At 39.7% G+C, this 13049-nt stretch overlaps 2 protein-coding genes across 3 annotated transcripts in view; both read right to left on the bottom strand.

The window, feature by feature from the left end:
- Positions 1–160: 160 nt before the first annotated feature.
- On the bottom strand, positions 161–3926 carry eri1 (exoribonuclease 1). Its single transcript, XM_063905554.1, has 7 exons — positions 3516–3926; positions 2624–2805; positions 2073–2289; positions 1881–1964; positions 1680–1789; positions 1479–1593; positions 161–1399 (listed from the first exon to the last, which is right to left on the bottom strand). The coding sequence occupies exons 1-7, from the start codon at positions 3588–3590 to the stop codon at positions 1157–1159; spliced, it is 1026 nt and encodes a 341-aa protein (XP_063761624.1). The 5' UTR covers positions 3591–3926; the 3' UTR covers positions 161–1156.
- Positions 3927–5005: 1079 nt separating this feature from the next.
- Positions 5006–13049, bottom strand: part of LOC134879310 (transmembrane and coiled-coil domain protein 3-like) — a 32892-nt gene continuing 24848 nt past the window's right edge. For both annotated transcript variants that reach the window (XM_063905760.1, XM_063905761.1), the window contains exons 2-5: positions 11034–11204; positions 9538–10319; positions 8400–8535; positions 5006–7599 (exon numbers count right to left, since the gene is read on the bottom strand). In XM_063905760.1, coding sequence (XP_063761830.1) covers positions 7297–7599; positions 8400–8535; positions 9538–10319; positions 11034–11204 — 1392 coding nt within the window. In that variant the 3' untranslated portion in view covers positions 5006–7296. The remainder of the gene's footprint in view (positions 7600–8399; positions 8536–9537; positions 10320–11033; positions 11205–13049) is intronic.

The following is a 13049-nucleotide window of genomic DNA, read 5'->3' as shown; positions in this document are numbered from 1 at the left end:
AGGCCAGGAAGCGTGTTTACAAGATCTGTCCAGGGTATTGACTTTAAGAGGGGCTGAACAACACTGCTCTCTAAAGGCAAAGAACAGAAACTGCGGAGACGGTTGAATCCAATAAGCAAGGTTTGAAGTTTTCAGGCTTTTCATGGGTGTTTCACTTCCGGACCGTAATTAAAATACAGTTTTAATAACACAAGTTACGTACAAGTACAGTACTTCGAAAAGGTCTTAAACAAAAGACCAAAACATTTAGAGACCAGAGAAACTACCGGTTAAAACTTGGGCTTAAGACAACAAACAAAATGTTTACAATAACAGAAACATTTTATTTGCATTATTTGGCATTCAGAAGAACAGTTTTTCCTAAAATAGAGCATCTTCTGTGAAGTAAATTCAATATAACAAAAGATGAGTCCTAAAACCCAGGCTCAACTCACACAGGACTGGCATCAGAGAACACTTCTGTTGATCATCTGCCAAACGAACACCTGTGCTGTATTTGACAGAACATATTTTCATTACCCAACAGTGTGATCTTATGGCTCTGTTATTACGCAGCACAGCAATAGCAGCAGAAAAAATAAATGTGGATTTTTATGTTAAAATATTTGCACAGATATGGGGCTGGTCATAGTCGACATTGATATTTGTCTTTTTACTACCCAAAGAATGATAATCATTCAATGTATTTTTAGAGTTATACAGAGTGATGCAGGAGTGAGACATTAGCCGCCGTTAGCCCCAGAGCTCCTTTTCTGCAATAATACAATGGGAAAATCCCATTGATTTTTGTTGAGGGAGCGATGCTAACTTCTGGGTCAGTGTACAAAAATAAGTCATCCCTGCACCACTCTAATGTTCAAAGCACAATCTAACGTAAAAAATTAACAACACAACGTAGACGTTTTCTTTTTTGTTCAAACCACATGATTTTAGCAGCTTAAAGCAGGGTGACAAATCCTCCCACAAAACTCTGTTTTTAGACATCTGGTGTAAAAATATACTGAGTTGTGGTCAGAATGGGACCCTCACACACAAATCAAAACCCCAAATATACTTTTTACCGACTACAGTTATGAAGCTCCAGAACATGTATAGGGGCTGTAAAAGTGCTTTGGATCTATTTTCCTTTAGCTTTTAGGGGTAAAAACGTGGGGGTCTAGTCCCTGCTGCGGGGGCTGTGTGGAGCCGGGGCCCCCTCCACCGGTGCCGAGCTGGGGACGGAGAGCAGCTGTCCGGCGTGGATGCGTTCGTTGACGCGCAGCTGACAGCCGTCCTGCAGCATGCGCAGAGCGATCCGGGCGATGTTTCGGGAATCGTCCAGCCCAGAGTGAGGACGGCCTTCGTACTTCAGTCCCAACTTCTCCAACATGGTGCTGAGCTTCGTTTGCGTGCGCGGGACCTGAGCAAGGAGGGAGGCGGCTTAAATGAGCTAAAATAACTTTAATAGTGTATGCATATTTTTTGTTAAAGACACTGACCTTGTAGAAGTTCCCGTATGATTTCCTGATGTTTATCCACTTCTTTGCAAACTGAGGATATCGGATCTTGCTGAGCCGACACTGGATGTTGAGGAACTTGCTCATGTCCCAGGCCCTAAAAAGTAAGTAGTGTTCATTAAAGTGAATAGAAGAGGCACACATTAAGATTAAATCCTGCGGCATTACTGAAATCAAACATACCCGTCAGTCAAAATGGCGTATTTGTACTTTGTCCCGAGCTCCCTCTCCTGAAGCCAGTCGACGACCCGCTGAAGAACGGCAGGAAACACGTCTGCTTCATCCACCATTTTCTGCTCAACAAAACAACATCTCATTCATCTACACAAAAACTCTTGATCACAGTAATGACACTGATTAAAAATAAAATAAAAATCAACCTACCTGTGTGATTCCCGTTAGCTTCACACAAAAGTCTGAAAGCTGTGGGTTCAACTCTGGCTTCACATATTCCTGAAAGGAGTCCACCTGTAGAAGAAATCATTTAAAAAACACATTTGTTTCACTGTGACAAATCACTTTGCAGATTACAAATCACTTTGCAGATTAAAACCGAACATATTAAACTCAACTCACGATTTCTAAGGTGTGCGTGTTGATAAGAACCATGGGGAACTCAATGATTTCATGATGGAAATCTGAGGGATTATCCTCTTCACACGTCGCTTCGAAATCCACCACACAGATGTAGTCGTAGTAGGTGTCGGTTGTCCCGCCCTCGGTTGTAGACTGCATCAGCTTCTGCTTCTTATAGTGGCTCTTCAACCTCTTCTTCATCACGTCCTTTACTCCTCTGTAGACACAGCGAAAAGAAGGTTCAGGAAACAGTTTATTTTTAAATGTGACATTCAGCAGCAGTCGAGACTGGCTTTAGAAAAGTTCACAAACTGAGAATTCTGCATATAACTATTCCACTATATCATTAAGTAAAGTCTTAACATCTGTTTATATGCTTTACAAAAGTTGGCAATAAACAGGACTCTGAATTTATTATCCTGATCTGAATTATGTTAGTCTATCGTACTTTATTTCTTATCATTATATAGTATATAATATCTTTGTACTGCTGAAAAAAACGTCCCTACTGAGGATAAACACGGTCTTATCTTTTAACTGTATAGCTTCACCTTGTGTCCAGCTGCAGCGCTGCTAACTTGATCCGCAGTTCGTCCTTGGTCATGCGGTTGATGTGTCCGTTAGCCAGAGAGATCTCTTTGTACACCGGGTGGCTGAAGTCGCTGCTGGACTGAGACGGGGACACCCGAGGAGCAGTCTCTCCATCAGGACATATTCTGCTGCAGGGCTCTGACTGTGGAGGAATACACCAGTCATTATGAGTCCAAGAATCAGAACACACAGATCAAAAATATGAAATCACTTGGTATGCTCTCAGAGCAGCTTCAGTTAAAGGTTTTAGCTTCACTTTTTATTTTGACCAGAACGTAAAAAACAAACATGTTTTAGTATGTGCTGTTTTAAAGATTCAGATAAATATTCAAAAATCAAGGTATATTAGCTTAATATAGATTAAGCTACCCAGCAATATATGAAGGAAATACAGTCCCTTATTGAGCAGCTGCAACAGTAAAGTGATCTAATTTCCCATTGGGGAACAATAAAGCAGTATTCTGTCTTCAATAGATCCTCAGAAAACAAAATCCCACCATAAACATTTGTACAATTGTTCAGTGATCATGACCATTTTGATACAAAAATGAGCAATATCAGTCAAAAAATAATGGCAGTTATTTTATTCCAAATAGTGCATCATTAATACTTATGTACTGTTTTCTATTGAGGTTTTGAATGCAACACATTTTCATTTAACACTGAGGTTTTACAACTTTAACACTTTTTGGTTCAAGATCAAGGACTTTGATGGCACTTTTCATTACATTTCAGGAGCTTCCATTTAATGTATGACTACAAACGTGTAATAGTTTCATTTAACAATATCCCTGTATTTCAGAAAACAGTATTTCTTTACAACATATGCTAATGTTCGCTGCTAGCACCAACCTTTTCATCCTCTTCTGTGTTAGACATCTTCACGTTGACGTCCTTGGTGTGAATATTCTCCTTGTGCTCATCCATTTATAGTGGAAGTTAATCCCGGAACGAATATAAAAAAAAGCTTTAGTTAATTGAGCAGTATCAAGATAACGTTACCATCTAACGGTAATGCTACACATGCTAACACATGCTAACAGGATAGCATTCATCCCTCTTCTTCTTCGCTGCTCTGCACTTTAAGACTCTACGTATGACACTAATTTGCTGAGTTGTAATTATAAATTCAGTGAAGAATAATTAATAATAACGCTCTTAATTGATAATATTAATATTTCAGCGCCAGTTCAACAACAGCATGAGCAACACTGAACTTTTTTTAAGGTGGACCGTTTGTCACGGTTTCCGGTTTGCGCCAAAACAAACGGAAGCTCACTTTCGCCACCTAGTGTAGTGGATGAAACAAAACATGTCTAAACAATTATTTGGCCTATTTTCAATTTTAAAAAACCCATAAAATTAATAATATCAATTCAGGTGAATAATTCTAATATCAGGTTTATCGATATTAGAAATAAAGTGGCTACAGGTATTGTTTATTGAATGAATAATACTAGATATAATGCACAAGATATATCGAGATTAACTTTAATATTTACTTTTGGACCCCAATTGTTTTAATTTTTTTATTTGTGTTCTACATTATCTGATACGGTAACAAAAAAATGCCATTCAAGCATCACAAATTGGTATTTATAATTAAAAAAAATTAAACTTGTGAGAGACATTGTGTACTTGGAGACAATGCTCATATATGACAGCCAGATGGCAGTTTATTCATGACTAGCTAATATAATGAACACATACCTTAGGAAAGTACTCAGATATATATATAATATAATATTTCCACGTCCTCAGTATATGTTTAGACCCTGCACATCACAAGTTCAACTCTTCACTTCCACATTAGGTATATCTGACAGCACTCTGTGCTTGTCAACATCCATCATTAAGCAATTATGTTAATGACAGTCAACAACTCAATCTGTCAGATCCTCATCTGAAATCAGGCCTGCTCTAAATAATGCCTAAATTAATAGTTGGAGAGAGGTTCTTTTTTATGGTGTCAATCTCCTCATTTACTCTTTGGAAACAAATAAATAATAATAATAATAATGATTATTATAAATATTATTTTGATCTCGGTTATAAAAACTATGAACTATGTCAGAAAAAAACACAAACACAATAATGACTTTGGCGAACAATAAGAAAATATCTGTATCATTATTTTTAATACTGGAAATAATTACTTTAGCGTGCTGTACCATACCGTGAGGCTGTTGTCTGAAGAGTAAAACGGATTTTATGTATGAATTCCTTATGAAGCCTGCAGGGTGGTTTGATCTGTCCTTACATCACAGGCTGAATCATCTATAATAGATGAGATGTTAGCAATAAAAAAAAAGGACCAATTTTAAAAAGAAAATCTACAACAATCATAGAAAAAAGAATTTATTTTCTCATTTGAAAAAAACTAAACTTAGGCCTAACCAGAAACAGAAACTAATGCACAGCGAAGAGACAGAAATGTGAAAATAATACATTATGGACATACAGCTTTGGATAGCAGGTGCATTTCTTTAGTTTTTCAGCCAATTCATTGGAGAAAAAACATCAAAGGTAAAAGGGAATTCCAGTGTTACTTAGAAAGGCTTATGTGCCTTAAACATCTCCGTATTTGGCTCTTGAAGAGAAGCAAACAGAATACAAAAAGAAGAAAATAAACTGCAATAAAAACTCACCAATCCCATTTCATCATCACAGTGAAACAGGGTTAGAGAGCACGGAGCTACAGTGTTCAGTTTCCACTGTCTAGTCTGTGAAGCCGCACTCAGGTCTCATGGGAAAACAGTCACTGACGGTGTTGAATACCAACTCATGTTTAAAATGGTAAATGATGCTTAGGAAGTTACTGATATTTCAATATTTTAGTGCAAAAACTGACAAACTAATTCCAATTTGGGCTGTTAATGTTTATTTTCATAATCTTTTAATTTGTTGGTTAAATAAAATGTCAGAAAATTGCAAAAAAAAAGGGTCTTGTTTTGTCAAACTAGACCCAGAGATATCCACCTGATCATGACATAAAATAGATAAAAGCAGGAAATCTCCTTATTTGAGTTGCAGAAAACAGCATTTTCTGCCATTTTTGTCAGTTATACGATGAATTAAATATCAAAACATTAAGGGTTTTTTATTCCTGATGTTTCAATTATCAATAAGTCGACTAATCAACCTTTTCCTTCAAGTCATTACAATGAATTTATCTTAGATATCATGGCACGGCCTGAACCTTCTGTGCTTGTTTCATCTCTACTCAATCATTTTCCAGCTGAGCGAAGGAGTCAAGTGTGAAAAAGCTGAAAGCAATTAATGTGAGTAATTACAATGTGATCGTAGTAATCACTAAAGCTTCCTCTGAAAAAAACAAGTTTCAACAGGTGTGAATCTTTCAAGTCAGGACTTTGAACCTTCAGGATGTTGCAGTTGTATTTCCCTCTGGACTTGAACACAGCATAGCATCAAAGGCTTCATACCAAAGTTAATTTGTTCTGTTTGCCGAAAGAAAAGGCAATTTAATAAAAAGGTCAAACATGCTCACATTTGGAGCTTTACTTTCTTCCATCTCGGTCTTCCTCTCAGTTTACTTGCTAGCTGGTCGATGCTAAATCTGCAGTCTTTGGAGTAAAGCGAGTCAACGTAAAACTGACTTTTACATGAAGGAACCCCAAAGCATTAAATCAACAAGAGAGGAGGCAGCTTAAAAGCTTTCTTTTAAAAAGGAACAGACATTTAAGAACATTTTTTTTATTAGCTTTCTTGCAGAGAGCTACATGAAAGGATCGAAACCACTCCAAATGTTTGTAAAAATTGAGCATCAACCTGCAGACGCTTAGCCTAGCATAAAGACTGGTAACAGGTGGAAACAGCTAGCCTAGCTCTGTCCTAAGGTCACCAAATCTTCCTAGCGCTTTCATTTTGCCTTTCTCCCTTTCTGTTTTTATTGTCTTTTGACTCTAAATACTTAATATTTCATGTTCAGTATTATAAAGCCCTTTACATTGCCTGAATGCTAAGCTTATCTCTTCCAGCTCCATATTTAGACATGAATGGTTTTAATATTCCAACCAAACTCTCACCAAGAAAGCAAATATTCCACAACATTTGAAACACAGTGTAGACACACAAAAGCACTGTACAGTACACGAACGCACACTCAGAGACAGACACAAAGAAAGTTTCAAACACAAGGTTAAAAATGTCCTTTTGACATGACATAAATACAGAAAACAGGAGAGCAAACAGTACAAATCAACCTTCAGGTGGCTTCCCAGCTGGCTGTTGTGTAAGTTCAAGACAGTGTTTGTTTACAGGAGACATGAGATGGTGCTGTAACAGAAACACTTCCCTTTAAGTACGGGAAATATATCACTGTATTTCCATGCACCAATGAACTCGTCTATATTTAGATTTTAATATCTGTTCTTTCCACGATCCAGAATCTTCTGATGACCAGAGATCAATCCCAGCCAATTCATCTTTCAGTGGACCGTAGTGGTGCACTTTTATGTCGACAAAGAGGAGGTGTATTCTGGGAAAGGCTCTTTTCGACCCCATTAAGACATGCAAAGCACGGCAGCCTCAAATCAAATCACCGTGGAGCCCAGCATCTCTGTGGAACTGGTGTAAGGCTACATGTAAACTCTTCCCTGGTGAGCTTTCTGTCTCAGTGCGGGAGGAGCAATCGTTCCAAAGCGCACTGTAAATGTTCCCAGTTCTTCCACAGCAGCGCCAACATTGACACGCCCACGCAGGTGAACACCAGGTGGAGGCGGCTCCGAAGCAGCGGGGCGGTGAACTTGGCCGCAGTGGAGACGCACACCAGGATGACAGTGACAATAGCCAGCATGATGTTGATGCATTTTCCCAGCAGCACTTTGGCGTCAGTGTTCTCAACCTGAACCGTCTGCTGCTGCTGCTGCTGCAGCTCCAGCTTAGAAACACGAGTCTGGCAAGACTCCAGCACCTCCTGCACACACACACATGCAGAAATTCAGTTAGGATCTGGGAAATACTGGACAGCAATGACTCATACAGAGAAGGGCGGTGAAACTGGATAAGATGTGAATTGAACTGCATAGAAACTACAAATGTAATCAGAGGGACACATGCCTTATCTTCCACTGCTAATGAAAGTGAAAAAATGATTTGCATACCTTCTCTGTTAATTTAATCAGCCCTAAATGTAAAGATTTCTTCCTTGAGCCATGCCTTGCCCTTCAACAAGTTTCATGAAATGTGTTAATCGTTTAAAAGGATTATAAAAAAATGATTACAAAAGAAGACAAAATCATTTTACAACCAAGCAGAAAAGGACACAATGTTCCTTTTGATGATAGCCTTAATGTAATGTCCTTTACATAGAAGTACAGGAAGTCCTGGAATAATTTAAGAGCCTCATTGGTTCACATTTTGACCTTAAGTTTGAGTTTTTAACTTTATTCCTGGAATATTATGTCTATAGAGAACTACAATTCCCATGATCCACTTCTGACACTTTAAGGAGTGTCACTGGTTGATTTTCTTTAATAATACTATGGCATATAAATACAACAGCATATATATTTAAATGAATAAATTGGGAGGGGAGTACAATATATAATTTAAATTGTGTTGGGGTGAACTATTCCTTTAAAAACCTTACATTGTTAATTTGTGCACATCATTTCAGTACAGCAGCTCAATGTGTGTTAATCCAGCCCTGTGCTTCAATGTTCAGTGTGTTTGTGGTGCATTATAAGACACATATGTACACATAACACACATTACCTGTATGTCCCTGGCCCTCTCGTAGGCCTGGTAGGCAACCTTCTCCTCGATACTGGCCAACTCCTGCTTCAGATTAATGGTCTCATGCTGGTGTAGCTCCGTCAGGTCATTTAACTGATCCTCCAACCGCTCATACCTGACACACACATACACACACAGATGTAGAGAAGGTGGAGGCAAAAAGAAACAGTGAGAGGGAGAGAACGATGCATAATTGAATGTGTGTGTGTGGGCGAGTGAGTACAGCAGTTTATCTACAACTGCAACCAGGCTGCTGACAACATTTACCCTCGGTGACTAAGCAACAGTCCTGAGGTTGGTGTTTAAGCTAGGCTCTCTATGTTTAGTTTCCAAAAGCTCATAATAACTGTCAAAAGCTCTTTGAAGTTCAACAGATGAACAAACACAATGTGTCACTCCCGGTCAGGAGGTTATTATGGGATGAGGATTATTAAAGCATCAGCAGCAGGAGTACGGTTAATGATGTGAGCCCTTAAAGTGGAGTATGTGTGACTTTTCATAAATCAAGTTATGGCTTCAGTGTGGTCATGCATCACGAGCTGCTGAATTAAAGAGCAATAAATCCTACAGAGGGTTTTTTTGAAGGACTTCTACAGGAATGTGGAGGTCAACGAAAACAAAAAAACACCTCATAGATCTTAATTCCTTGCTAAGGGATGTGCTTTATTTCTTTAAACATTTGATCTTCCATTTTGTCTTTCAAACTGCTCTTTGTGTCTTCATTGTGCCCTTTCAGATTATACTTGGACTATATGGTTTATTTAAAAATGTTTTTTAAAGCTACTGAGACATAGCTGGTGAGTAAACGTGGGGAAGGATTGTGATGGCCCTGATTGGTTCGGCGCTCCTAACATAACTCAACACTCTAAAGTTAAGTTATTTAATAGTCACGGTTTCATTTCAATTTAATTTACCACGAACGAAAAGTGAAATAAATGTTTGTATGTGCTGTCAATTAAAGTTCTTAGAATGGAAGAAAAGTCTAAATCAGATTACGAAATTGGCAACATTGCAATCATTGCATCTCTGATTCAGGGTTTGTGTGTCCCGGGGTTGCGATTTGGCACGGATAATCCCAGGGAGGTTATATCCCCTGATGTTCTGAGGCCGTACCCACCTGTACCTCTCCTCCTGCATCGTCTGTGAGAAGTAGCTGTAATCTCGTTTGAACTGTGTGTTCAGAGTCTCCATGTCCTCTGCCAGCTGTGTCTGCGCCTCCCTGATTTCCCGCACCATGTCCAGCACCTCCCCTAGCCTCCCGTTAGAGTCCGACTTCCCTGGCCCTCCGGACCCGGCCCCGGAGCCTCCGGCCTGGTTCCCGTTAGAGTCGGCAGAGCCAGACGTCCCCGTGGAGCACTCGTCGTCGCTCTGGTACTTGCTCGTCTTGCCTACGGTGGTGGCGCTGCCGCTCAGCCCTCTTGACGCCCCGTCCACCTGCAGACCCGTCCCCACCTCCATGGAGCTCTTGAGGTGGGCGATGTTGTCGGCGCTGCCAAACTTGTTCCTGATCAGGTTGGCGATCTCCCTCGACTTGTTGAAGAAGAACGGCGGCGAGAGCGACACACCGGGCCCGATTGTCTTCACTTTATCGAGCGTGGGGTGGCGTCCCGTGGCGCTGACGTCCCGCAGGCTGCCCTCCTTGCTGTGCGTCCCGGACTCCTTGCTGCTGCCGTCCTTGTGGCTTTGCTTCCCGTTGGTCTCGCTGTCCTTCACGCGCCGGTGGTACTGCTCCAGCTTCCTCTGGAGCCGGGCGATGGTGTGTGCAGACTTCTGGTTCTTCTTCTCAAACACCTGGCGGATGCGCCCCACCTGCTGCTTGTCGGCGTTGTTCACCAGCTTCAGGTACTCCGCCACGTTCTGGTCCCGAGCCGTCTGCTCCACCTTAATCTGCTCCGTCACCTGAAGGCGGAATCAAAAGAGAACATTTTATCTGAGCAATGTATAAAAGAAATGACCACATGTTGTCATCAGCTTTGTAACTCAATTGTAAATCCTATTTGACAATTTCACACGTTTAAATTGTGTTTCTTTTACTATTGTGCTTTTATCTTGGGGGGTTTACATTTGGATATTTATTTTGCCTGAAAAGCTAAATGCCAAATAATATATTTGGCAAAAATAAAAAACATTTCTGGATTTAAAGGTTTAAAAATCAGCTTTGAAATGACTTGAGAAAAGAAATGCATTCAATGTGTTTATTTGACCCCAATGTTTCATACAATGCGCTTTGAGTAAAAAACAACATTACTTTTTAGTTTTGATTATGTATAATTTAATCTGTAATAATCTTTTGTGGTTTAATCGTCAATTCAGTTGGTGAAAATCAATCCACTTTGGATTATTCCAAAGACGGGAGAAAAGAGGGAACATTTCTAGTTAATTAAACCAGTAATTCAATAGATCCTTTGATTGCCATCTGTAGTCATATAACTGGATCGGCTCTTAATTGGATGAAGACATTTTACTGCTCAACAAAGCAATGCTATAGAGAGATAAGTGGTATTTAATTATTTGTTTGTGATGTTTGCTCCGAGTGTGTCTCCCCCTACTCTACAAGTTAAACACCGTAAAAGCATGAAGAAATACACAGGAGTTTAATCACGTTTATCTGACCTTGAGGATCTTCTGCTGCAGGCTGTCGATACCCAGCGCTCCCTTTGTGAAGTCCAGACCCACCCCGTCATCCCCAACGCTGTCCACCACGTCCAGGTTGGACTCGGAGCCGCCGCGGCGCATCGGCACCGGGATGCTGAGGATGTTTGCATCGCAAGCGCTGCGCTCCGCCTGTTAGCAAACACAGAGAGGGAAAATAATAAATATCGAACTGTAAAATATATATGAAATATATTACATAACATAAATCACATTAGATCCATCCAGATTACAAGGTTGTATTTCTGGATATTTTTTGGTGTATTCATTTGTGGCCTTTTTTCTGTGTAAGCACATTTGTGGACATTTCAATTTAGCATTTTTGTAAAAACCTGGTGTTGAAAAGGAACATTTTGCTCTAAATAATGTATTTTGTCTTATGAATGCAATTATAATGCCACTATCTGTGTGAACACCCACATGTTTGAGAGCCTTGAACTCGAGTCTTGCAGCCTTTCTTCTCACAGCTTTTGCTTAATGAGGACTTAAACTAAGTATGTTTCTGTTCTTTTACTAATGAAGGCAACTTAGTGACAAAAACAAGTCTCCAGGGAGTCAGCTGGAGTGAAGCTTACAAATCAAAAGCGTGACAACATCGTACAGTGTCATCATCATAATGTGCTTGGAGATGTATAGCCTTTAACACTAATTGTACTTCTGTTAAGAACTGCTGTTAAGACTCCTATCTTAGAGGCACACAATTATAAAGCCTCATTAAACAATGTAATGGGGAAAATTAGAGCTCATTAACTGAATATGAAAAAAAATAACAAGGCACAAACAAAAGACATCCTTTGATTAAAAAAAGTCACAACACAGACATCAGAATAAGCTGTCTACCGAACATAAGCTTAATCTAGTGCCATGGATATTAAACAGCAGGTGTGTTTATGCGGGTTCATTTTCTTAGTTGACTGATCTCTTTCCATCTTTCGCTTCACTTTCTGTCTAATCTCTTGGCAAGAAGGAAGTAAAGATAAGAGCTGAGCCAAGAAAGAAAAAATCAAGAGGATCAACGAGTATTGAGTGCACAAGTCTTCAGAGGATTTTCTGTGAGACTGGAGGGAAACGGCAGCTAAAGACACGGTAATCTGTCTGAAGGCTGCACAATGGTCAGTTAGTGGAGCTCCAAATAAACAGCCTCCACAGCCTCTTCCTCTGAACATCCATTCTCTCTGTATTGACAAAAGCAGACAATTACATAAGGCAACCTAAAATATTAGTATGTGGTAACTCTTGTTGCCACGGCAGCAAAGCACATACAGGCAGACTAAGCTCTAAAACACACACTCACACATATGACCGAACAGCTGACAAACCCTGCAGGCGTTCTTTTTGCTGGCTTTATTTATGTGTTCTTATCCACAGAAGAGCAGAACATGTTACACTGGCATTGTGTCCCGTGGCTTTTTGTGATGTATCCTGCAGTCAGCAACCACCATCTCCAGCAGGGAATAACAGTCTGATTCCAAAGAGCTACAGACTTTTCTATTAACATAAAAAGTCATTCATGTAAATGCTCTGGTCTGAATGATAGTGTCCTGAGTACAGATGGCCAACACCCTCAGAACATCGCAACCTTCAGACGGCCCGGAATGCAGCCAGAACAGAATCTGTGTGAATAACCAGCATCAAGTAAAAATATAAACAGAGTTGTTGTTTGTAAGAACGATTTGTTTGTTTTCCCTTTTTTGGAACAATCAAATACTTTCATCTCATCAGTATGTATTTCCTCTGCCATGCTTTGTCCCTGGATTATTTTTAGCTTTGGCAAGGATTTGAGAAATATCAGCCTTGGGAAATAATAAACTTGCCAACAATAAAAAGTATTTGAAACATTGGAATGAATTATATCTGTCTATTGTCTTATTTATACACCTACATTTACAAACTCTCAAACATGTGCAGTAAAGTGCAGAAAGGTGCATTTTGGCTAAAACGTTACAAGAGCTGAAATCATCAAGACGTTCAGGGTTG

The sequence above is a fragment of the Eleginops maclovinus genome, chromosome 17 (assembly GCF_036324505.1).
Source record: "Eleginops maclovinus isolate JMC-PN-2008 ecotype Puerto Natales chromosome 17, JC_Emac_rtc_rv5, whole genome shotgun sequence".
Lineage (NCBI taxonomy): Eukaryota > Metazoa > Chordata > Actinopteri > Perciformes > Eleginopidae > Eleginops > Eleginops maclovinus.
The sequence above is the reverse complement of the archived record's forward strand: the minus strand, read 5'-3'. Positions and strand labels throughout refer to the sequence as shown.

Excerpts from the sequence above, each read along its gene's own strand:
- eri1 (XM_063905554.1), bottom strand. The coding sequence starts at position 3,590 with ATGGATGAGCACAAGGAGAATATTCACACCAAGGACGTCAACGTGAAG. Across the intron at positions 2,290-2,623 it reads GCGCTGCAGCTGGACACAAG|AGGAGTAAAGGACGTGATGA; the intron begins GTGAAGCTATAC and ends CTGTGTCTACAG. Across the intron at positions 1,400-1,478 it reads CATACGGGAACTTCTACAAG|GTCCCGCGCACGCAAACGAA; the intron begins GTCAGTGTCTTT and ends CTCCTTGCTCAG.